Genomic DNA, 24,740 nt, shown 5'->3' with positions numbered 1-24,740 from the left:
CTGCCCTTCATACGAAGCATTTTTAAAAGAAAGGTTGTCTTATTTTATAAACTGCAAGTGTTTTATATGTCAAATGTGCACACAAACCTGTTCTGTAATGAAATGCAGAGGAAGAAGAGCCATTAAATAAGAGGAAGATGGACATAATGACTGAAGTGGACTGTTACACTGACACTTGAGGCACAGATTATTCTCCACGACACAGTAGGAAGTAAATAAAAGGGCAGACATTAAAATATGAAAAGAAGCTTAGAAGACATTTTTTGAAGTAAAAAACAACAAAAACAATTAACACTCACCAACAGCGTTACCTCAGGCCTGAAAAAAATCATTGCAGAACAATATAATATCGTGTTAGGCTCAAAGTTAACAGGGTTGACTCTCAGGGATACTGAGATACTACATACCATAATAGTGTGCACCTAAATAATTGTAATTCTTTCATAACTTACATTTAATCACATTTTAAAGAAACACTCTGTATACGTTATACATTATAATATAATGTGAATGTAAATGTGCTATTTAAAAGCAAACCTTAGGGCACAGAAAGCACATTATCCAGTATAATAAAGTGTCCCGGGTGAATTCTACTCAGCACACAGACACAGTTCTCCGCTCTTGACTTAGCATTTTTCACCTTTTCCTCAGGGTGTTGTCACTGAACCACTTTTTCAGAGATTTTTAGCACATTATGATGTTTGATATTGAGGTTTCCAGTCCATGGGTGGAAGAAGAGGGAAAAAAAAAAGAGGAAATGTTCATAACGGGTAAAGAAACAATTTTCTTTGAGCTTCTGGGCAGTAAATGTAGGTATAATGTGACAAACTTGTGTTACTCTTGCACTTTACCCAAGTTAAAAAACACATTTTCTGACAGAAGGTGCTGACAGAAGGAATCGAACATTTTTCGACTCTACTTGGTGGTCGTTTACCATGTTTAGTCTAAAAGTGGCTCAACCTGAAGTCTTTAAAACCAAGTGTAATGTGAATTTACTACAACCTCCTCTGACTCAGATGAGATAGAAGCAGACAAAACAACATTACTGAATAAAACCTGAAATCTTTCTAATATCTGTACTTCTCAATGTAGTATTTATAATGTTTACCTTGACCTTCCTAAAAATTCCTCAGCATGTATCCTCCAACCAGACACTGAGTGCATTCAACAAACACGGGCAGTTAACAAACACAGAGGGCAAGTTCAAAGCAGGTTTAATCGCATTATAAGTTCCCATACAGTCATTTACAAGTCTAAGCATTTTCATTGTTAAACTGCGATTTCCGTTCTTATCTTCTCCGCGCAGGGTCATCGCAAATGACGCGAACCTATTTCCCTCCAAACAAAGCCATAAAAAATGTGAAATCCACGGTTAATTACATGTTAACAGAAGAGAGGAATCCATTTTCCAGACCTTTATGTTACATAAATTCTCAGTGATTGCCAACGACCTCAGGAGGTTTCCACACAAACAAACTAACAGACGTGAACAGTTCTCCACAAAGTGAAGCATTTCCTGTGTAGAAAAAGAACCCATCTTGCCTTTGGCCGTCGTGCGTCGCTCGCTCCCGGTCACTCGGGGCAGATGTTAACACAGCGGCTTGCCATGTTTCATGTTATTGGCACAGGTTCGGCCCAGGTTGGCTCCTTCCAGAAGCAGATCAGAGAGCCGGTCCAGGCCCAGGCAGGTGGTGAGCGGGGTAATGAGGCCATAGAGACCACCTAAGGTGATGCTGAGTGGCCAGCCAAAGCACAGCAGAATCAGCAGCCAGACGATGCACCAGATACACGAGGCCATTCTGGACTTAAAGAAAAACAGGATGTTAGAGATTTCACTCAAAGGGATTAAGTCCCTGTTTGTGAACTGTACTGTCAAATTAGTTCACACAATTCTGACTCATTGTCATTGTCATTTCTTTGTAGCACAAAATGGGCAGATGGAGGCGACATCAAAACAGCACTCTGCAAACAGGCCGGAGTACGAATGAAAACACAAACAAGGGAATTCAACTACACAAACGTTGCCGGTTGTTCAGCAGTTCAATGAGGTAAAGGCTTCTTTTCCCACTTTGGCCCCTGCTCTGCTGCTGTATACACACACATTCTCCCTCTGTCTGGTCTAGTACTGCTTGACAAAGCCCGTTTTCAGATGAGGGACACAGCGTACAAATAATGCATTATTTCTCTTTATAAAGACATAATAATAATTAACAACAACAACAACAATCCCCTAAAGTTACACACTGAAGTTCCAATAGTTGCACTTTGCAGCATCCGATTGTGCTCTCGTCAGCAGACATGCCTGTTCGGTGACAGATTATCAGATTGAAATGTGTCCTGTCGGTGATCTGAATGTGCTCGTCAGGATTAGAGAGCGGTCTTAACAAAGCATGATAAGCTGGCAACCCTCGAGCAATAACAACCGCGCAGGGGCTCCCATTTCTACATAGTGTTGAAGACCAGCGCTGGCACCTGAGTCACCCACTAATAGCTGAGGTTGGCTGAGATCATAATGAGCATTACTTTATCTGTCAACACAGATAATGAACGGCGGACAGAATTATCATGTGCTGCTATTTTAAGGAATAAAACACACGTATTGTATTATCCGTGATGAACAACTGCTAATTGGATTGCTATGCAACGTGAGAATACTCGGTAGATGATTGTATGCGTAGTATAGATAGAAATAGACATACAGTGGATATTATAACATACAGTGGACAATATTAACTTAGTTAAAATGGTCACGCGTGTCTTCTTGAGGAACGACTTACTCACTACTGCTACTGCTCTAGACGTTATGTGTGTAATTTCCTGTTGTGTCCTAACCGTCGTGGAGGATTGGGCAACAAATGACACATTCAACATGAGCACGTCACATGGTAAACCCCATGATTTTAGGAAAAGCCCTTGAAATCAAACATGTCAGCCGCTAACATGCAAACATTTTAAGAGTAGAATGACATTAAAAACTCACATGAAACAATCACTACTTCCCTAACATCCCAGTTGTCAGCTCCTTTAATTAACACATGAACAAAAGGCATTTTCCATTATAAACTCATTTCAAAACCAAACGTTAAAAGCTGCAAACATGTTAATGAAGTAACAAGTCCTACAGTTATTCTGCATGCTGTTAGTCCCTGTGAGATTCAAGTAACCATTAACCTAATCAATACCTGTCGTGTGACTATAAAAGACATGTTCACCTTCAGCAGAGGAAAGGTTCTGGTGTGAGACAGCTCCTGCTCTCCTCCTCGCTTGGGAGCTATTTTCTTGCGATGCCCCTGTTCCTGTGCGAGACGTCCAGAGAACCGTGGCCACTTCCCACCAGTTAGATCTAATTTGCTGCAAGGTTAACAACTGGCAGCCAAATTGTCGAAGCGAGGAAAACAAAGTTAGTGAGTGCAAGGCTCAAGAGAGGAAGGATGTTGTTAAACAAGGCAGATATTCATGTGACTCGTGAAACGGCATGCTCCGTGTCACGAGTTGTCGGACAATGTAAAGTGGGAAAAACAAACTTTCTAGCTACTCTTACACGTCTGTTGCGTGAACGGTCAAAGATTATGACATAGATAAGGATCATGTGATGCAGAACATGAGTCAGTCTTGTGGGCTCCCTGCCCTAAAACATTTGTCAGTGACTCACTGGTGCAGCCTCAACTGACAGATTATCTCCCTAATCTGACCTTTCATTCTAATCCTCTCCTCGGTTAACAGAGACGTCGCTTTCTACAAAATACTCGTGCGAGGCTCGACCCACCGTACCGTGCTGTCAGAAGATTTCAGAGTGGGTGAGGGTGGGGGAGAGAGCGGGTTAGACAGAACAGGGCTCCACCACACTTGACTGAATGCAGAAAATGTGTCTCTCCACATCCATCAACACATGGTTTTCCATCAGGTCTTTAGACCGGGCCGGGCGAGAGCAGCTGTGCAGCTGACCCGTTTGCTCAGCTTGCCTGAGGTATGATGTAACAATCAACCTCTGGTGCATGATAATGAATACATTTCCCGTCTGTGTTTTTGCCTGCAGGGCTGTGGCCTGCGTTAACCTCTCGACTTTTGGGTGGATTTAGATTAAAATTACAAAGTCTAGTCCTGTGTGGAACTTGGCTTCTGAATGACCTTTCTTTATTTTAATCTAGCCATCAAAGCTCGACCCAGTCATCCGGCTGATACGAGCTGCTGTGTGGAGCGCTGTGATGTTACTGTGCCACTCAAAGGATATGAATGGCAGAAGATTTTAAGGCTTGCAAGTTGAGCGACTGTGTACATCCAGAGGGCATGTTGAAATCCCCCAGCATGCACACGGGCCCTTGAGTGAAGTGACTGACCTACAATTGCAGCTTAGTCGCAGCTTGTGCAGCGGGAATAGGCCTAGCCAATCAGATCTGAGTTGTGTTTTAATCAGAGAAGGGAAACAGATAAATGGATAGAAGTGTCATGACAGCAATTTAACATGGCTTATACATATCATATCAACTTTTACACTGTGTTTGTCTGTAAGTGTGTGAGGTCTGAAGATTAGAGACCTCAAGGTGCAAATGTTCTTAAAAACATGTCACGGACAATGAAGGTTTTTCATTTTTTTTTTTTAATACAAAACTGAATGTTGTAGAAAATGAGACATCATTAGCTTCTGACACTAGAAAAATTCAGAATCACTACCTCTTGTCTTTAGGACAGTCCCTGGTCCCTTCAATAGCTGAGGCATGTTAAATTTAAACAGCAGTCCCATATGAAGATTCTTTACTTCTCCTGATCTTCGCCACCCTCCTCTTCTTCGCTGTCACTGTCTCGTCCGGGATGCTCCGGCATCTTCGCGTGGCTCGGAGTATTTTCCTCCTTCTGACTGGTGTCCTCAGACTTTGGCTCAGAGCTCGCCGCCTCTCCTTCTGGCTTTTCCTGCTCCATGGGTGTTTCTTCCTGCTGGTCCTCGGAACTCGCTGGTGCCTTCTCGACTGCAGCAGCTGTCTTTGTTTGTTGCGGAGGCAAAGCCATCGACTGCTGTTGCTGCTACACGGGGAAAGGGAAATGTATTCATACAAGTGTTAGTCTTCTCCACATGTACAGCTCCAACAGTTCGCTTACAAATTACCAAGACAGAGACCAGGGAGAGAGAGGAACAGTTAATATAACAGTTTTTATAGATATTACCATGACACAGCACTGTATTGTACTGACGGTTGTTTTGACCATTATAGAACTATATCCCATCTTTGACACTTAAAATTCAAAGTTATTCTTACCTGTCTGTGCTTCTGGGATGTCTGGATCATGTGCATGTACATATTGTACACCAGGTTGGCCATCTCTGGCATGTTCTTGAGAATTTGGTCAGGCTGCCCTGAGGCATCTCTCTGAGAGGCAGAAACAAACCAAATAAAGGGTGAGTAACAGAAAGACTGCAAGAAGCTGAGGGGAAGAACCGGTATACCGCCCAGCACTAGTATGTAGAATCATTCAACCTAAATAAGAAAGGAAGGCGTGAAGAATATTCATTCTGGGTTGTTACCTCCTGAATAAAGGGGGCGATGCTCACAGAGGCCCCGTGGACACAATGTCAGTTTGAGTGCATTAATGGCTCCAGTGCCGTAAAACTTAACTGGGTGTGACGTTATTGGCGTCATTAACAACAACATCACTGCGTGAATGTGATTAGACATCTTGTTTTACCATCTGTCCTGTACTCCCTAATAGTGCTGTAAATGTGTGTGTCGAATATGGAGAACGCTTTATCCTTTATTTTTGTAACTGCCCCTGAATCAGCGCTGTTAAGTACCTCGTGACAGGTCGGCTCCAGTGATACCAGACACAATTTTGATCTGCATCTTCATGGAAGCAGCAGGGGTTTCACTGATAGAGGGGGCCACATGTGTGTGTGTGTGCCCAAAACAGCTGTCCCTCATGGGAATGAACAGTCCAGTGTCGGAGGAAGTGTCACAGGCTACTGGGGTATTTTTGACCCCTCTGTTGCCACACATGCCAGTCAGTGAAACACAAAGTCCAGACAACAGCCGTCTTATAGTAGCCTGGTGGGATTTGGGAGAGTTGTTTTGCCTTCTGACATTTGGAGGTTAATTATAGCTGAGTCTGTGTTTCCCATGCCTGTAGAAGGCTTGTGTAGAATGATGTTAAGAGACCAGGGCCTGTGGCTAAAGCTGTAGTAAGATTTAGAGAACCAAGAGGAATGAAGATTCCATTCAGAATATAGAGGCTGGATTAGACAGTCAGGGGTGTGTGTCAGCAGTGGCATGGGGGGAGGTGGGGGATGCTGAAGAGGGCAACAATTTTATAAGCTCAGTTCAAAATATTGTGCTTTAGCAAACAGGCATGAGCATGCATGAGTATTTACGTACGGGCTTTTCCTGGCCGTAGTACTCGTGTGGTCTGATATGCAGCTGCAGGGGTCTGGCAGTGAGCTGGTTGAAGGCTGGAGTCAGTTCAAAGCAGTTTTGGAACAGTGCTACTCGGGCAAAGATGTACAGACCCAGTCTGGCTCTTGACATGGCCACCACCAAACGCCTCACATCCCTGTGGAGGGGGGACAAGAAGTAGAAAATTGGTTTGACAAATTTGGGAGAAAGATTTTTTTTAGAGATAAGCGGCAGAGGTGGGGGAAGAACGTGAAATTATAAAAAGTGAAAAGGTGTGCGGGTGGGGGGGAAACAAAAACAACAGTAACAGGATCAAAGTGGAGCAATCCAGTGAAGATTGGGAAGAAGAAGGCAGCCAAGTGTAGGAGGAGAGATGTTTTAGTGAAGGATAAGCAGCAATAGAAGTGGGGGGGACATACAGAGGCTAAAAGAGAAACAAAAGGAACGGGAGGCAAAGGGCAGGGATAAACAGCAAACAATGAGAGGAAGAGGTGGCAGTTTTTCTTGACATCCAGTAGAATTAAGAGATTAGACACAGAGGAGTCTGCTTGACTTGCAGTAAAAAACATTGTGGTTATTTATCTCCTCAAAAGTAGTTTTAAAAACACTGAATATATACACACAGCAAGCTATGAACTGTAACACACGGTGACCTCAACGTTCACCTACACTCAGTTGTGCATGGAAACTATTTTCATAATACATGTGCACTGACTGTGTTCTATCATACCGCATTAATTTTGCATACAGTGCACAGTCAGGAAGTGAGGCAGATAGTTTTAGGAGGCTGCTACAAGCAATGAAAATAATTTGTTTCACAAAGTGAACCAACGACGAGCATGCCCGTCAACCATTTAGTGATCAATGTTTGTTTAGTGCGTTTTTAGGTGTTTATACGGGCCACAGTAATAGAGCCGTGGAAACAAAATGACCATCCAAATTGCCTACAAATTTAAAGTACGACATAAAACCATTGGCGCACAGAGCAGGGACGATCACAGAGCATTTCAATGCAATTCTTACTCAAACAGCTCTAGAGATATTGTCAACACACTTAGGGCTGATGTAGAGGAATTTGACATTGAATCCTGCTCGTACAGATGTGCTTATAAATACACATTTACATACTGTGCACATGCACACTTGCATGCAGCTCAAAAAAAAAGTGGAATATGGAGTCCACCCTAGCAGTTTGAGAGAGTAAGAGGATTAATTCTTGCAATACGAGTTCTATAAATATGCAGCGGGGTAAAAAAAAAAAAGGCTTACAGAAACCATTGTGCGCCATTTCTGGCTGAGTTAACATTTACAAACTGTACATTTATTATTACATTTATTTGGGAATTACTGTACATTTGAAACGAGGGATATTGCATAGACAAAAAAAGCAAAGTTAAAAGCACAATATTTCCTCAGAGACAGTCTACAACAGCCTAGAACCAATGGGCAAAGCATCTGGAGGAGAGGAACCAATCACAAAGCCCAATAGCTTGTGGACATGGCACAAGTGAGAAAACACCCACCTGGGTGGTGGTGTGACATGGATGAGTGCTGGGTGCGTGTGTGTGCACTTGTCAAGGAATGTCAGGATCTGTGCTTTGCATGTCGAAGTGTGTCTTCCCACATGTGAGTGTGCCTGTGTGTATCAGCACAGCAGGAAGGCTACTCCTGCCAAAGCAAGGGTCAGCTGGTCTCTCTGTGGTTGTCATGGCAACATATTGCCAATAGGGGAGATGCAGCAGGGGTTGAAAGCCCGAGGTATACCACTGTGATCCAAGTAAGTGAAAAGCACAATGGTTTTCCAACCTCTAAACAACCCATTCAGAAGTGCCAGAGACACCAAAATATCAATGAATATGAACTGTCCAGTGTGTAACTTCTGTCGCCAAAACACTGCTATTGTTGAATTATTCCAAGTCTTTGGTGTGTCTGCAGAGCTTTCTGAAAGGTCAACACTACGTCCACATTCCAACTGTTCTTTCAACAGTTGTTTCGGAGAACCGCGGTTAAATTCCTTACCCTGATGAATGTAATGGACATTTGTTTATGTTGAAAAGTTGCACATTATAGCTTGAAGTTAAAACAAAAACTGAAATACTGGATTAACAAGTTATTTCTTTTTTGTGGGACAGTTGTTCTCTCACGTGGGAATTCCTCTGTGCACAGAGCAGGACTAAACATAAAATCATTCATTTAAATCTGTGTAAAAGCTTGCATCCACGTCAAAGAATGATGGCTTTGGTTCTCATGAACCTTAAACATCTCAATAATGGGAACCAGTGGTCACAAGAGCTTCAAATTGCTTGGAGATGGTAAATTAAAGCAGCATTTACCAAAGTTAACACAAATATTGACGCTTCAATATAAGGTTATGTGTTCATGTAGAAGCTGAGAAACACAAGGAATCACACAATTGCAAAATTAGGTTTTTAGGGCCCACCCTGGATAAATCAGGGCTGAAAATTCCATCCCCTCCATCGCACAACTACAATGTAGCAATAACTGTTACAGGGATGCATTTGAGTGTGTACAAAGCAGAGTGTAATATCCAGTGTGAGACAAGATCAAATGAATGATGCTGAGAGCAGAGCAGGTCGTACCAGCAAGATAAACTACCACTTTACATGGCTGAGCTGCACTTTTTATTCCCAGCAACATCAAGTCGTTACTTTAAGCGTTTTCTTCTCTGCTCACACACACACACACACACACTTGAGCATGGTCAGTTTTAGTATGTACATTTAACTACAAAAGGAACGAGTTCTATTTCACACTGGTGCTCCCATTTGACCGGCCAATGTGAGGACAGATGAATGCACTGGCAGTACATCTGTGACAAAACTGTGAACAGTGCAATTCCACTAGCAGCTACTGTACATCATAGCCACAGGCCAGCAAGGCAAGCTTAAGAACTGTGGAAGAGTTTTGGCCTCAATCGTCTGGTTTTTAAAACATGCAGCGTATTAAGTGTGGAGAGCTCATTAGGATCTCATGGCAGCTCAGGAGTGAAAGGCCATTTCACCACAAATCAATTCTGGGAAATGAGGAAGGAAGCAACAGTTAGGAGGAGAGGGAGAAGAGCGATAAGGAAACTGAGTTGAGGATACTGAACAGAGGTCAGCAAGAGAGCATAGTTAAGCAGAAAACAATGGTGTATGGAATAAAAAGAATTAAAAAAAAACACTGCTGCAGTTTGGTTAACATAATGTGTCTTAATCACTGTTACATAGCTTTCCTTTGATAAAAACACATCTCAGTGTTTGATATTCTCTTAACCAGGAGAAGAGGTAAAGTCAGTGCCACAGACATGGCCCTGTCCCTCAGCTCATGCATAGTTCAGCTATGTGATGTGTAACTATTCAACACGGTTCTCCAAAGGACATAAAAACACTGTCTGTGTTCAACTGAGAGCCGCCGTGTTAAGAGAGTGCCTACATTATGCTGTGTTGTGCTGTGTTCCTGGAGGATGTTTATCTTGGGTGTTGTATTTTAGTACACAGATACATTTGCAGTAGAACAGCAGCCCTTCTTCTTGGCATGCGTTGAAGTAATTACCTGAGGTGTCCCACAGCCTTGGTGCGGACCAGTGAGAGGATGATATAGTCATTCTGCTGACCCTGGAACCTGTCCACTGTCGTCACCTGCATGGCCACACAAAAATATTAATCATTCAAAAAAAGAAAAAACCCCACCACCCACACATTGCAAAATATGTGCTGATGTTGCTTAGTTAGCTGAAATGTTCTTTTTACGTGCAAACCTGATTTCGGTCATTTTATTTCCAGTTATTTTTGTCTTGCTGAGAAGACCTATGAACCACACATGCTGAATTAATCCTGCAGTCATAGTCGTCTCACATTCGCTAATACAACATTAAGAGATTCTGGAACTCCATTTAACGAACCCTATAATTTCCCCTTTTGGGTAAAATGGAATGCAATGTGAGGAGTAAGTGTGAATGTGTGAAAGAGAATGCAATGGGGATATTGAAGAACTACACCAATATTTATTCAGGTCTCTCTGTTGCTATGCAGAACAGGTGCAGCACTAGAGGCAACGATATGTCGGTTTTACAATAGCATGACAGAGTTGGGGGTTGTATGCTCTTGTCAAACATCAGCGATATGCATATGGTATGTGTACAAAGACGAACTCCAGCAGACCTTTTTACTCTAGATAATAAAATGATTACACTACCAGTGTATAACTATATGGTTAAAACTAAAACAACAGGGTTAATCCAAGTGCACAGACAGTGAATCTTTGATGGAGAATGTCTTCATGGTATAGCATTTTGCATGGAGTTAAATTATTTATGAGACATCTTCCAGGGAGTGATTTACAGAGGTCACATCATTGTGGGATATGCATGTCTATGGATTCAAGGAAGCACTTTGCAGCACAGACTGTATTCGTGTACACACCCATACTGGGTCGTATTATTATAAGCTATTTATATGAGAATTATTAAACTATGACACAATGTCTCCCAGGTAATGGCCAACAGTAATTCTTGCATGGCACATGCCTGTACACAAGTCAGACTGGCTGATTATTTCATTTTGTTCTCAACAGGCAGAGGAAAACAAGATATACTGGGTTATTTTAAAAAGACTTACAGATTTAAATTTGGGAGTCTCTGGTTTGAGACTTGAGTGAAGCATTTGCATGTATGTGATACATTTTTTATTACAGACCCAAATTAATAAATACTACCCTTGAGTTGATAATAATATACCTTACCTCCAACTGACTTGGCCCAAAATGCACAAACTAATAAATAAAGATTAATGCAAATTTACAGTTGTCTGCATATAAGCCAACTGCTGTGTTTGCGATTCAGCTGAGAGCTAATGTGTTCATTTGAATGTGGGACTGTGACTGGTGATTAACTGCCCTTTCTTAATTAAAGTTGTGACCGTAAGTGTGCTGGCTGTTGACATTTGCTTGGTTTTAGCCACTGTGACACACTGTCAGACACACTGGATCCGACGCTCAGCGTCGTGACCTTTCGGCTGCTCAGCATTTTCCCACAAGAGTCCCTTTCTCTCTGTCATCTCTCTCTCTCTCTCTTTCAGACTATCTTTCATCTCAGCAAATCTGTCACCCCTGTCACTTTATTGCTGGGCATGCATGCTGACTAAGACCACAAGCACACGGGATAAGGCTTTATGTCTAAACATTGCAGGACATCGAACATGACAAAGCACAGTTTCTGGCCAATTGTCAGAATAGGGAATATACCCAATGACAAAACAACAATGTAGGATTGCACATTACAAAATACACACACAGCAATAGGAAGGAACATTTAACAGTGCAGGTGATGGGGTAAACAATGATTTAAGCATCTGTTTGCACAAATGATGGAGGGATCCTTTGCTTGCTCTTTGAATAGATAATTAACAAACAGCAACTCACTGCAATATTTGTCTTTCTTTTATACATGGCTTGTATCCACTTCACAGACAGACACTGTACATTTATGGATTAGCCGATACTGGTCAAAATCACTGGATATTGGTCAGCTAAAATTGTAAAATCTGATACAATCCAAAAATCCTATAGTATATGTGTGTGTGTATGTATGTATGTATGTATGTATGTATATATATGTATATGTATATATACACACATATACATATATATATATACATACACACACACACACACACACACACACATATATATACACACATATAGATAGTATTCCTATTGTTTGCTGCCATTATGTACTGCATTGTTTTATGTCTTGCTATATTAATGATGTGGTTCTGTACTTAGACACTTAGGTCAATTGCGGTTGTTTTAAACATGCTCCATAAATAAAATTTGAGTTGAGTTGGAAACAAGCTGCCGCTCTCCGTTGCAGTGACTCTATGACATTGTTACTCTGTGTTTTTTGTTATAGTTTTCTGCTTTGCCTAGAAAAACATATCGGTGACATTGTTTAACGTGTAAAAGACTTGAAGAACAACAGTGAGTGAATGTGGGTAAGGGAAAGTAAGGAGAGAGGAAAGAATAACCTCGGGCTAGTGGGTAAAAACATTTGGCAGTACAAACAGAACAGGGATGAGAAACTGTGCCAGTTTTTTGCTGACTTAACACAGTGTGAAGGAGGGGAAAGGAAGATGAGAAACAAGAGGAGTTTAGGGGAATAATGTGGGCTAGATGAAGACAACTCAACAGGGATCCTTCAGGGTTGAACACAGCTCAGTTTACACCCACCCACTCACTGAGCATCCAGGCTCTTTTAAACCTTTTTCCCCAACAACACTCACACACTCTCTCTCAATCACACACAGAGTTTGAGGTATGCAGTTGGCTGGTACGTACACTGTTGCAAACAGAGGACACAGCAGTGTCCTGCTCTATTTGGGTCTTGTGACCTGCAGCATTCTAAATGGTCTCATGATTTGATGAAGCTGGACAATGAACACATGAAAAAAACCATTTGCTTTGCCAAAAATGGTGCAAGGCAAATAAAGTATGTTCCTAAACCATTTGTTAATCTTCCAACCAACAGGAATATAGATAGTAGATTCAGATTTATTTAGATTCAGTGTAAATGTAAGATTTTTAAATCTTACATCTACATTGCACAGAAAAGAGAACAAGTGCATGGTTGTGGTAGCAGACAGAAACCTGTGAGAAGTGAGAGCTGTGACTTTCTCACTTGAACAGTGGTGAGGCTGGTGAATTAACAGCAGCTGACATGTAGAGGTAAAGAAACTGTTCATGCGCACAGTATATAAGGGCTGGGGCGATATGAGCAAAAAATAACAACTCAATATTTATGGGGATTTTGTCGATAACAATAATTAGTCGATAGCCTTTCAAATCTAGACTTTAATTGTTTAAGTCATTAATTGCTGCTGACAGATATTATTCAGGAGAACAACTCTTAGTTGCATTAGCATTAAAGTAAAAATTCTAAGAAGTATACCTGAAGTACATGCTTCTGTTGTCAGGTAAATTGTGCAGCAAACAAACAAGAGCAAATAATGGTGGTGTCACCATGTTTTCTTTCTATTAGCATTACCACATCATGCCTGTGTGGCAGGGAGGACGTTAGCGAGAGATCATGTGATCATGGAGGCTCACTAGTGGTAATGTGACACTGAATCCTGCTCACTGGTGCAGCAAGGAGGGCTTTCTGCGGCACACGTGAAGTTTCAGTGTGTGTTTCATTCTTTATTTTACCAAGTCATTTAAATACTTGATAATGCCAATAAAGGTTGTTGAAGTAAGCTATTCACTAATGCAACACTTTGACTAAACTATATTCTCAACCTACTTTGATTTAGAAATCCAACCTCTTACTGGACAACACATCAATCATTTAACACTACACATTTGTCACACTTTATACATGCAACTGGGTGAAACATGTCAAGTGATGAATGCATGTCTTTACCTTGTTGGGCTGTCCAAAAAAGGGATTGCCAGCACAACGTTGGTTGATGACATCTCTGATCAGGTGTTTCTGCCCATTGTAGGTGGTGAGGACGCTGATGCGGTCAGCAGGGTAGCCCAGCAGACGCATGTACATGAACAGGGCCACACAGTACTCTGCCTCGCCCAGGTTCTATAAAATAAAAGAAGAGTAGAGATGCCAAGATTAACATTATTGTACATTATTCATACAATATTATTGTACGTAAGTAATGAGACAGACACATTATTCAATCTTCCAATGACAATATTCAGGGCTGTCTGCCATGTGTGGAATCTTAACCTCCCCCTTATCTCCATCCATGCAACATCTAGCTCTATTCCTTTCCCGCCTGTGTCGTGTTAACTTGTCAATTTTCCAGCCAGATAAAAGCCCCCTCATTAATGCATGAGTAGCCATCTGATTTGGGCTGGAATTAATTGGCTCAGACAGAACTCAACACCACTAGTCAGGCTGGGACAAAATGTCCCATTCTAGGATCCGCTGCACAGAAGGCACATTTCTACTGTGGCTTTGATATCAAAAGTGTTACAAGGTTGCATCATCGAATCTTTAATCACTCATGTCGATGGCAGGTTTGTTTGTGTATGTGAATTGAAAAAGGCAAGATATTGAAAATAGTTGTTGCATGTTGTGACTGGGGCTGCAACTAATGATTATTTTCATGATCAATTCATCTGCCAATTCATTTCTCGATTAATTGAGCGCTCATGTGGTCTGTAAAATGTCAGAAAATATTAGATACTATGGGTGTTGACCAAAACTGGAAATGATGATGCTACTCAAATGTCTTGTTTTGTCCAAAACACTCAGCCGATAAACTGAATATCAAAGTAGTTAAGAATTCACTTAATAATTTATTAATAATCTTTAATTAAATAATTGTCGCAGCCCTAGTTGTAACAGTGCGATTCCTCTGTGTGTTTGTGTGTGTGCATGCTGGCTCCAAGGCCATACTCTGCCCTTCAAATGTGACCAAAAAAACAGGGCAACATTTTGCATTATTCATGCACTTTCAATTAAGCCTGGATTGCAGCCTCACATCGTTGATAATAATTTATGCAGTTTCATCAACTATTCCTGATCCAGATGCAAGGGAGTCAACACATCAAAAACAGTGATAGCCTTTGTTGTTGTTCACCCATTACCTGTCTCCAAATGGCACACATCCATGTCTTTAATGACCATATTTTACCAACAAACCATATTCTACCTCTCAATTAAATCATGTTTGAACATCAGGTTTGCCTTAAAGAAGATAATATTTAAAATTATCTACAAAATATAGGGAATTAAATCACTATAGCTGCAAGTGCAAATACAAATCAAGTAGCAACAAATGTATAAAAAATTTATATATCTAGACTAATTCTAGACTAAAGCATATCATGCCACTTGGTCTTATGTATTTTAAAATAAATACTGTGAAGCAGAGGAGGCTCAAGTAGCAAGCCTAGTAGCTGAGTTAATCCCTTTTGTAACAATAGAAGATGTGGATTATGATAAGAATCTACCCTGTTTGAGCCACTTGACAACATTGGAGGTGCTATTAACACACTGAGACCTGATACGGAAAATGGTTTAGCAAATGAGCCAAAGACGGACAAGACCTTTGGACTATGGGTGTGTGTGTGCATGTTTGTGTGTGACAGATGTACAGTTCCTGGGTGAGTATAAAGAAGGGTTTTGTTTAATGTTTGTTCAGCTGTGACAGACACTCAGACATGCAATGGATACAATTGCTCCTCTAGTGTCCAATTTACTACTAGGAATGTATGTACGTACATAAGATTTCACAGAACACTGGGGACATTTTGGTTGCTCTATACTTTGTATGGGTAAGACTGTGTTTTAGGATCAAGTCAGAATTAGGTTAGAGTAACAGAGAAGGAATTCATTAGGTCAACATGTGTCTTCACCAAGATAGAATTGCAAGTTTGTGTGTGTTTGGTGCAGTGAGTGCGATACTGGCAATTCCCCTGAGGAGCCAGAAAATGGCAACAGGCAAATGGAGTTGAGGTTCATGTGACCTGGTGCCTCGAGAAGTGCACATGGTCTGGATTTAAAAACAATAAGCTTCACAGTGCACAATGTTCAAGGCTGCATGAAGGACTGTGATATATTCACTGGCCATGAAGCTTATAAACAAACTGGTTTCTCAATTTATTTTCAATCCGTCACATTTTTTAAATAATTCGACTATCTATCCATTCCATCTTTAAAAGATACAAAATTTAACAAAACCACTATATCAAAATAAACAACTATGTTTGTTTTACTGTTAACATTTACATCATGGCTATACTAAAAATAGGGTATCTAGGCTCCAATACTGTCTTGGTGGCAAAGTAATTTTTTTCTTTTTTTAACACATCCCTTTATTCCCCCACACCCAGCCCACGCAGTTTTGAATGTCTCAGCAATGTCACAATGAAACACATTGTGGTTCCTGGTGTGAAGTCAAACACACTGGTTTGTGCTGAGAAGCCAGTATTAGCTGCAGACCTAATAGGGTTATTAATATATCATATGGACTAGTAGCCAAATTATTACATTTTTAAAATGAATGAACTGTTCTGCAGTGGCTGATTCAGTGTTTCAAAACTGCTACACATTCTGTCTGTTACAAGATATAGAGTTTTATTTCTATATCTGAATACTAAGTTTTACACTGTGTTTTCACTGTTATTCAGAGTTTTTCAAAATGAGGTCATACAGAGAGAAAACATCTATGGTTCAGAAAATAAATTTTAAGTTGATATTTATGGTTTTTCAGATTTATTGATAATTTTATTTACATTGTGGATTTTTACAAATATTGGAGAAAAGTATAAATGTTTGCCATCACAGATAAGTACTAGATTATTTTTACAATTAATACCTGTGCTGTGTATGCATTTGTGTACTTTAATATGTACTACTGACCTGGTAGAAGTAAGGATTGGGTTCAGATTCTCCCACCCCATTGAAGTCCTCCACATTAATGAGCTGGAAGTCAAAGGTTAGGCCAGGGTTGGGGACCTGGAACTCAGGCAGTCGCTGGACATGAGGTAGGTTCCCGAGGTGTTTGTAGCGCCAGTTGTACAGGTTACACAAGCTGTAGGCACAGGCAAACCAAAAAAAAACATGTTATTTACTGGATGCCCAAAAAAGATGGAAAAAACATGAGGTACCCTCTGAAGTCAAAATTGACTTTATTGTGGTGTTTTGCCAGGAAGACCCACCTTGCACGTGCACGGCCCTGTGCGTCCAGATCAATGGTGGGCACCCCCAGGCGCACACATCGTGTGAAGAGAGACTGCTCCATGTTGGAGTACTTCTGGAAGGCCATGTTCTTGATAACAGGGGGCAACTGGTGGTGGTCTCCAATCATGATCCAACGCTTCAACCTGCTGTAGCCGTCCTCTGGGTTCTACAGAGAGATCATAAAATATGAGGTAATAACACCTATATAACAGACCTCTGCAAAAGTGAGTATGAGAATCTGGAAAAAAATATTACATTTGCATTTTGACAGTGTAGGTTGGTTGAATTGTTAGATCTCCCTTTGAACATGGTTATCAAGATAAATAAACCATAAACATAACCACTGCACACACATGTAAAATTATCCAACGGATAAATGGAAAGTGAAATGGGTGAAAATGGGATGTGGCAAAAGCTGAAATCAGGTCTCCAGGTGGACAACAAAGAGTACTTCAAAGCCTAGCAAGATTGTGAAGCATGAAGAGCTACAACAGCCTACATTTTATTTATGTCTTAGTCATGCTGCTATATTTTGCAAATGATCAAACCTTAGTCAAACCTTATAAGTTTTTTAACTGAAAAAAAAAAACGGTTTTATCACTGAACGTTGAAGAAGATGAATAGAGTAAAACTGTGACATATACCTGGCAAAAGGCTCAGACTATGACTCACTAGAGATAAACAAGGGAGCTCTGGTGAAGTTATTGGATGAGCTGATGATCTTAATGATCTCATCTGTAAAAAGTCATCAGCACTGTCTCGCACAATTAGGCACAACTACCGAAGACAAGCACCATTACTGAGCTTGGAGCTCATCAGTCAGATCTTAACAGAGAAAGTCAGACAGTAGAACACTGACTCTTGTGTTAATAGTTAAACTACACTTACTGTGGAAATTTACAACACTACCTGGGGCCTGGTAGTACATTTTCAGGCACAGGTATAAATTTCAGTCTTCACTCATTAAGTGTGCACGTATTACATTTTTTATGATTTATTCATGAGAGGAGATACCTGTAACAGCAGAGGGATGAAGGTCTCGATCTCCAGGATCTGCGCGGCTTCTTCCATCAGGATGTTGTCATACTAATGAAGAAATTCAGCAATTTAACACCGATACTTAAACTAAACCAGGCAGTCAAATCTGTGTGACAACTGAAAAGGCTCTACCTTAAATCCCAGCTCCACCAGGTCATGACGTTTCAGTGCAGCATGTGTGCAGGTCATGGCAATGATTTTGGCTTCCTTCACTAGCAGATACTTGGAACGGTCCAGTCCACTCCTCAGCAGCTCAAAGGCTCTAAACTCCTTTGAGGGTAAAGAAGAGAAGAGAGTCATATGTGATTCACTGCTCACAAAAGCTTGAAACAGTCAGTCACAAAAGACAACTATAATGCTCAAAAAACATTCACTGCCTTTTAATGAAGCACATCATTAGCATAATCCCCCTGCTTTCTACTTTCATGAGGAAACCCACACTCATCCATCTCAGGTGATTCAATAATGAGTGGGCAGCTCAAAGTCTACATCGGGCGTGAAAATGCATCTCCACATGAGTCTGTGACTGAATCGTACTTTCCCTCTCTATGTGCAATACATTTTATTGCAGACAGAATAGTGTGAGCAACTGAAGAATAAAATAGGATATCACTGCAAAACCAATATATGGTGGTCAATGTTCATATTATAGTAATGGCAACAAATAAATAAATATATGTGAATTTGGAAACACTGAGAAGTGTATTGATACTTTAAATCAATTACAAAACTGCAGAGGTGGTGGCCCTTTATTGTGGCCCAAAACACAATCACAAATTTGCCAAGTGTCCAAGACCACCTCAGAATGATGTCTTGAGTGATTGGATCAAAAATGTGTCCTCGGTGGTTTTTTTTTTCATTTGTTTTGATTGATTCATCCGAGCCATTTCATGGCAGTGCGAAAACCACACGGTTTGGGGGTGAAATTAATGAAAGATGTGTGATATTCAGGTTGCCACGGTAGCTGTATGGTGGAGTAAACGGAAATCGACAGAGACCTTATACAAGCAGCAGACTTGGACAGTACTGGGGCATAAATATTTGATGCGTTACAATTTTAGCAGTATATTAATCTCATCAAAACATGAAATATTGATGAGTTCTATTTTTAACCCCTGCGGCTTCAGAGTGGTTGAAATCAAGACGGTGAGGATACACGGACACTGAAAGGGAAGAGGAAAAAAACCCATAACCAATGGGCAAAGGTGTAGTGGGACTGCAGAGGAAGAAACAGGAGATGTTTACAGAGAAGATTCCCAGGAGGCGCACACTGTCCTTGTCTGTCTAGCAATAAATGCTTAGGATATTCCTATGACAGCTTGTTCCAAACTACTTTTAGTTTTGAATCGGCAGACAGAAACGCAAATTCTGCAGGATGTTGCGTTCCCTGCCCTGCACCACTGACAGCAATACCTCTTAATGGGTGTACAGACTTCACTGCAGCATGGGTGAGGCTAAGGGAGGAGGGAGGAAGAGGTACTGTGATGCAGTGATACAAAGGCCAGCCAGATAAATCAAGGTCATCACATGTGTTGGAATATTACCTCTAGCCAATAACTTTTTATTGCTTTTCAGAGACCTTTTTGGTGTTCCCATAAATCTGAAGTGTTATGTTAGAAGATTCAATGTATTGTTGTGTTGCTCATCTTTACAAAGGTTTGGCAAACATATCACTACAGGTATACAGTAAATATGGTGGAAAGTATCTCATATGATGATTATTTTTTTAAGTGAAGTGAAAGACAGGTGATGAATAAAAGGGAGGGAGTGGCTCATAAATAGGCACATTCACAAAGAGACAGCCATTTTCCCATTACTATTAATCTACAGCAACCTGTCACTATGGTAACTATTAGCTAGTGGGGCACAGTTAGTATTGCATGAAGCAGAGTTCAACACCTGGAAAGCTGGCAAACAGTATGTGAGCAACATAGCTGAGTGTATGTGTTTTGTTTGAATCAGTGCTTTAAAGTCTGCCTCTAGTCTGCCTCTACACATGGAACTGTACATTGCTCTTACCATAGCTGTGAATTTCAGTGAATAAAGTGGAATGTAGTTGCAATGTTGTGCTCTATAAATAAAATTGTCATACCATATTGCATTTAAGTAATCTTTGCACCACGCTGGTTATTGCTGTGTGTGTGTGTGTGTGTGTCATGTTGGTGTGTTCTTACTTCCAGCTGGGTAAATATTTTCTTGATGTGGCGGTAGCAGCCCTCTGCTATATCCATGTCCTCCTCAAATGACCGTCCCTTGAATACGGGTTGGGGGGCATTGGAGAAGTACTTGTGGAAGGGGAAGAAGGCAGCTACGGCCTCCACCTCCACATCCTTGCCCTGTTTAGGCCTGACTTTGCTCATGTACTGTTCCCAGCGAGAGATCACCTGTAAGAGAAAGAGAAAGCAGACATCAGGTGTTTTCACATATCATATTCAAACAGTGTTCAAACTGGTTTTGTCCTTTCATTTATGCAGCAGGAAAACACATATCAATGAAAACACCTTCAAGTCAATTTTTTGCGCTATGAATGTGAAATGTTTGACAATGTATGACTGCTACTACTTTTATTTATTGAAAATTAACACCCAAGTATAGCGGTACTACAACTGTGTTTTAATTTACAAAATTGCTGATGACTACTTGGTTGATGGAGTTTTAATGTTTAACCAAATCTCTTACTATTAACATACATGGGTTTCTCATTGCTTTGCCCAGGCTAAATGGTGCTTGCTGTAATTCCTAAATAATTATTTGACCTCAGCTTAAAGCATATTACACACAAATGAACAATGAGAACAGATAGTGCCACTCTTTCAGAGGTACCCCCACTGAGCACCTAATAAACCAGCTTCACCCAAACAGCAGGGTAGTCTAGTCCTATAAATACCCTTGTGGAAAAAAATAACTTTAAGAAACATTAATGAGTCTGCTGGAGGATTTAGCCTAATTGTGTGTTAAGTATCTGTCTGTACAGCCTATTAAGACAACCATCTAAACCTTAAGTATGTCTCTGAGTACATCGTTATCATTGATCACAAACAGAAAACTCAGCTCAAGGTCACAGATTCAACTCCATAACAAATCCTTGACATTTACATCTTTAAATGTCACAGCACTACACAGACAGCCAGGTTCTAGAGCTAAGATAAATAGAATACAAAGCAAAGTGAGCTGAAATAGGTGAGCTGACAGGGTGGTTGTGATTCTCAGAGGCAGAAATTAACTGATGGACTTGAATTAAAATGTTTGTCAATTGGTGATTAAATCCATGTTTGTTTAAATTTACCAACTTTATTGGTTTTTCTTTATAACTTTTTTATTGTTTTTTTATAACTCTGTAAAGACTCAACCACTTTAAAGGTCACTTCTTCCTGCATTTGTGAAGTTACATTTGGGTATAGCATCTGCACAGTCTTTCTAATTCATTATTCATCTTTAACATTTTACTAAAAACAAACTTAAATGATGGATTGTTGTCATTAAAATGTATCAGAAGTCAAAAGTCAATTATGGATATTCATGGCCAAAAAGCATGAAAATGGGGTTTAACACTAAAATGTCTAAATAAAGTATCACTTTATTCATTTTAGTGTGGGCTCATGCAAATCACAAAACCTAGTGACACCACTGGAAGGAGCATCAAATTTGTAGGAAATCACAATGTTGAGCATGTGTGAGAGACTTCAATCTGCGGGCAAAGTGCAACAATAGACCATTTTATGATGAAATCACAACAGCCACTACACACAACGTAAATGTAAATGTCCAGATCCACGAGGGTTTGATCCTATCAAGGTTGCAATGCTATTATACTGACAAACCCTGTTCAGACACACTGTATAACACCTGCCACTGAAATACACTGCCTGTTACAGTAGGTATCCAAATGGTTGTGTTTTAACTTGAGTGCTCTGCAACACTGAAGGACTGTTACACCCAGCACGTCCTTTAGAAACCCCCTGGTGAAGCTTAAGAATGCAATATGTAATTGCATTTTTCTTGCAGCCTGAGAGGACAGTGATAATGAGGTGACAAGAATAAACAGTGAAGGATCAGACTTTCTAGGTATTTGCAGCTGAGAGAGCCGAGCATGGGGAATGGAAACTTCAATTATTTCTGGATTTGTGTGGAATAAATATGTCCGAGGAACAGGCCAGACAATACAGAAATCTATTCTAATTATTTCTGCAAAACACCTCCTGAATACTTTTAACTCTCTTGTGCAAATAAATCAATATTTATACATAAATCTCCATGGATGTGTATTGATCTATTAGTTAGACAGAGATGAGTGGCAAACTGCAAAAAAACTTTACAAATATGGCCAAAGCAAAAATATCTTCACAGAACAAAACAAAAACAGACACACACCTAGTAATAATCTTACCTGGTAGAGATAAAAGTGTCCAGCAGTCTCACAGGTGTAAGAAACATCTCCTGGGACATCTAAGCTCTCTTGTAACCTTCCAACCTCTCTGAGGAGCTCCAGCCTTCTGGCTAGGACATAGTTCACTCTGCCGTATCTGGAGACAGAGAGCACAACATGGGTATTCAACAACCTCTGATGTGATCCAAATCACTCACAACCATACCATCATGTTGGATATTCCTGAATTGACAGATATAATTAATAGAGCAGAGTTAGTATTAATCTGAAGGGTGTCATGTTACTGTTGATCTGATTGTGTGGAGTTTAGATAATCGCCTTCACTGTGTAACCCTTGAATCGGAGGATGCAGAAAAGGTAATCCGAGGACATGCAGTTTAAAATTATATGCAACTATGATCCTTCCCGTAGAAGAAAATAAGTGTTCTTGACTATATGAAAAGGTGCCGAGGTTCTCTCATGCATCCTATTGTGCAGCTGAACAGCAATTAGCAGGTGGCAGCGAATCGAGCAGCACACACTGACAGGAAGTGGGAGGGGTCATAGGGTAATACTGGAGGTGAACTCTATTTTTAGACACAGTGCAAAGATCTTCAGTCAGCAGATGTCTCAAGACTGCACTGATCTGCCATAGAAAAATAAAATCTAATATGTAACCTTGCCTCCCAGGATAACAGACCTGTTCATCCTGCGCTCAGCTACTAAAAGACTGCAACCCAAAATAGATGCACAAGTGTGAAAACAGTTACTTAGTTATTCTACATCCAATAAATGTAAAAAAATGTGCTCCAACCTGAATGAGAGCACTTTTAATTAACGTATGGTATAATTAACATATGGTATAAGTCAACAAATGAATTTTAAATGTGATATTCATCTACACTCCACTTACAAAATCTCATTGTAACAGCACAAAAAAACTCATCATGAAATCCTGGGGGGGCTTTTTTTAATTGATAGTGCAGTAGCTTTTCCTTTGTTAGAAATTCTGAGGAGCAAAGTCTTACATTTTTCATCTCATGTATGTATAGTGTTAATTAAAACTCTCTGGCTCTTTGGTGTAAGTGGGGTGGAAGGAGTGTAGAGTCTGCATGTTGTTATGAGGAAGCTAGGCAGGCGGGAACATATTAAATCCTGCTAGCTAAAGCTCAACCTTTTACATCTGTGTTGCTGCATAATTTAAGAATGCAAGAGACTGCTTCCCCCGGTTCAGACCACAGTTCCCATATAACACAATTCATTCTACAGTCATATGCTCACACTGAGCAAGCAAGTCAAGGCATGGCAAGGCAAGTGAGGGAGAGACCTCTACTCCCCCTCCACCCCGCAAGTGTTGCTAAGAGATATAGGGAGCAAATTGCTCAGTGCCACAGATAGATTAGTTGGTAATTAGCAATGTCAGCTATAGGGGAACTTTAAATAGTATCAACAAAAACAGTTTTATTCAATAACAATGAGCTATATTTGAAATAAGACAAAAAATGATTACACTGGCTGAAATGTCTAATAATAGTGTTGAATACAGCAGCAGTCATGTAAAACCGTAGATGTCTTGGGTATCGTGAGATTTTTTTTCCAAATCTGTCATGAGTGCTAAAAGTGCACATCCCCACCTTCTCTTTTCCCACCTCACTATGTCTCAGTAGTGAGGTCTGAGTCACTATCAACACCTTACTTGGGTAAGAGTGTTGGGAACTACTAGAGCTTACTTCAATACTCCAGTGGTTCTTATCTGGGGCTATTTTGTCTGTGCCAAACCACTAGCGTAGAATAACAAACAGCAACACTATGTTTTAACAAAAGTGCTTATTAGGTTATAGACAAAGGAAGTTGTGAGACAACTAGTGTTAAAACATTAAATTGCAGCAGGGCATATCACCCCAAACCACACACATTTCACAAGGCCTTTTTGTGCACTATATTTTTGTGAAATAACACATACAATTATTGCATCATGTTGCAAATAAATAAAAAGAGCTACATCCCCTTGAAACTGTAACATATGTTGTTTAACATTGTGTTCAACATTTAAATAGTTTGTACAATAAAATACATATTATGGTCTAAGTATTAGCTAGGATTTGTTATTTTGGAGCATTTGTTGTTGAAAAACACGACTACAGATCTCCTTCTAGGCTAATATTTCAGAAATGATAAAGATTTAAGTAAATAGCGCCAATCCAATTTTAATAACACATTATACAAGAAATATTTCAAATAATTATGGCATTCC

At 40.3% G+C, this 24,740-nt stretch overlaps 1 protein-coding gene and 1 long non-coding RNA gene across 2 annotated transcripts in view; both read right to left on the bottom strand.

Moving 5' to 3' along the window:
* Window positions 1-1,197: 1,197 nt before the first annotated feature.
* Window positions 1,198-4,179, bottom strand: LOC122782841. Its single transcript, XR_006361981.1, has 2 exons — window positions 3,213-4,179; window positions 1,198-1,804 (listed from the first exon to the last, which is right to left on the bottom strand). It is a non-coding gene; the product is annotated as an uncharacterized LOC122782841 (long non-coding RNA).
* Window positions 4,180-4,388: 209 nt separating this feature from the next.
* The window catches only part of aqr (aquarius intron-binding spliceosomal factor), a 42,007-nt gene continuing 21,655 nt past the window's right edge, over window positions 4,389-24,740 (bottom strand). Inside the window, exons 26-36 of the mRNA XM_044047387.1 lie at window positions 22,508-22,643; window positions 20,295-20,504; window positions 18,253-18,390; window positions 18,097-18,168; window positions 17,061-17,248; window positions 16,762-16,933; window positions 13,798-13,968; window positions 9,936-10,021; window positions 6,363-6,537; window positions 5,253-5,363; window positions 4,389-5,019 (exon numbers count right to left, since the gene is read on the bottom strand). Coding sequence (XP_043903322.1) covers window positions 4,753-5,019; window positions 5,253-5,363; window positions 6,363-6,537; window positions 9,936-10,021; window positions 13,798-13,968; window positions 16,762-16,933; window positions 17,061-17,248; window positions 18,097-18,168; window positions 18,253-18,390; window positions 20,295-20,504; window positions 22,508-22,643 — 1,726 coding nt within the window. The 3' untranslated portion in view covers window positions 4,389-4,752. The remainder of the gene's footprint in view (window positions 5,020-5,252; window positions 5,364-6,362; window positions 6,538-9,935; window positions 10,022-13,797; window positions 13,969-16,761; window positions 16,934-17,060; window positions 17,249-18,096; window positions 18,169-18,252; window positions 18,391-20,294; window positions 20,505-22,507; window positions 22,644-24,740) is intronic.

Source organism: Solea senegalensis, linkage group LG16 (assembly GCF_019176455.1).
Source record: "Solea senegalensis isolate Sse05_10M linkage group LG16, IFAPA_SoseM_1, whole genome shotgun sequence".
Classification (NCBI taxonomy): Eukaryota; Metazoa; Chordata; class Actinopteri; order Pleuronectiformes; family Soleidae; genus Solea; species Solea senegalensis.
Note: the sequence above shows the minus strand (reverse complement) of the source record. Positions and strands in the feature narration are given on the sequence as shown.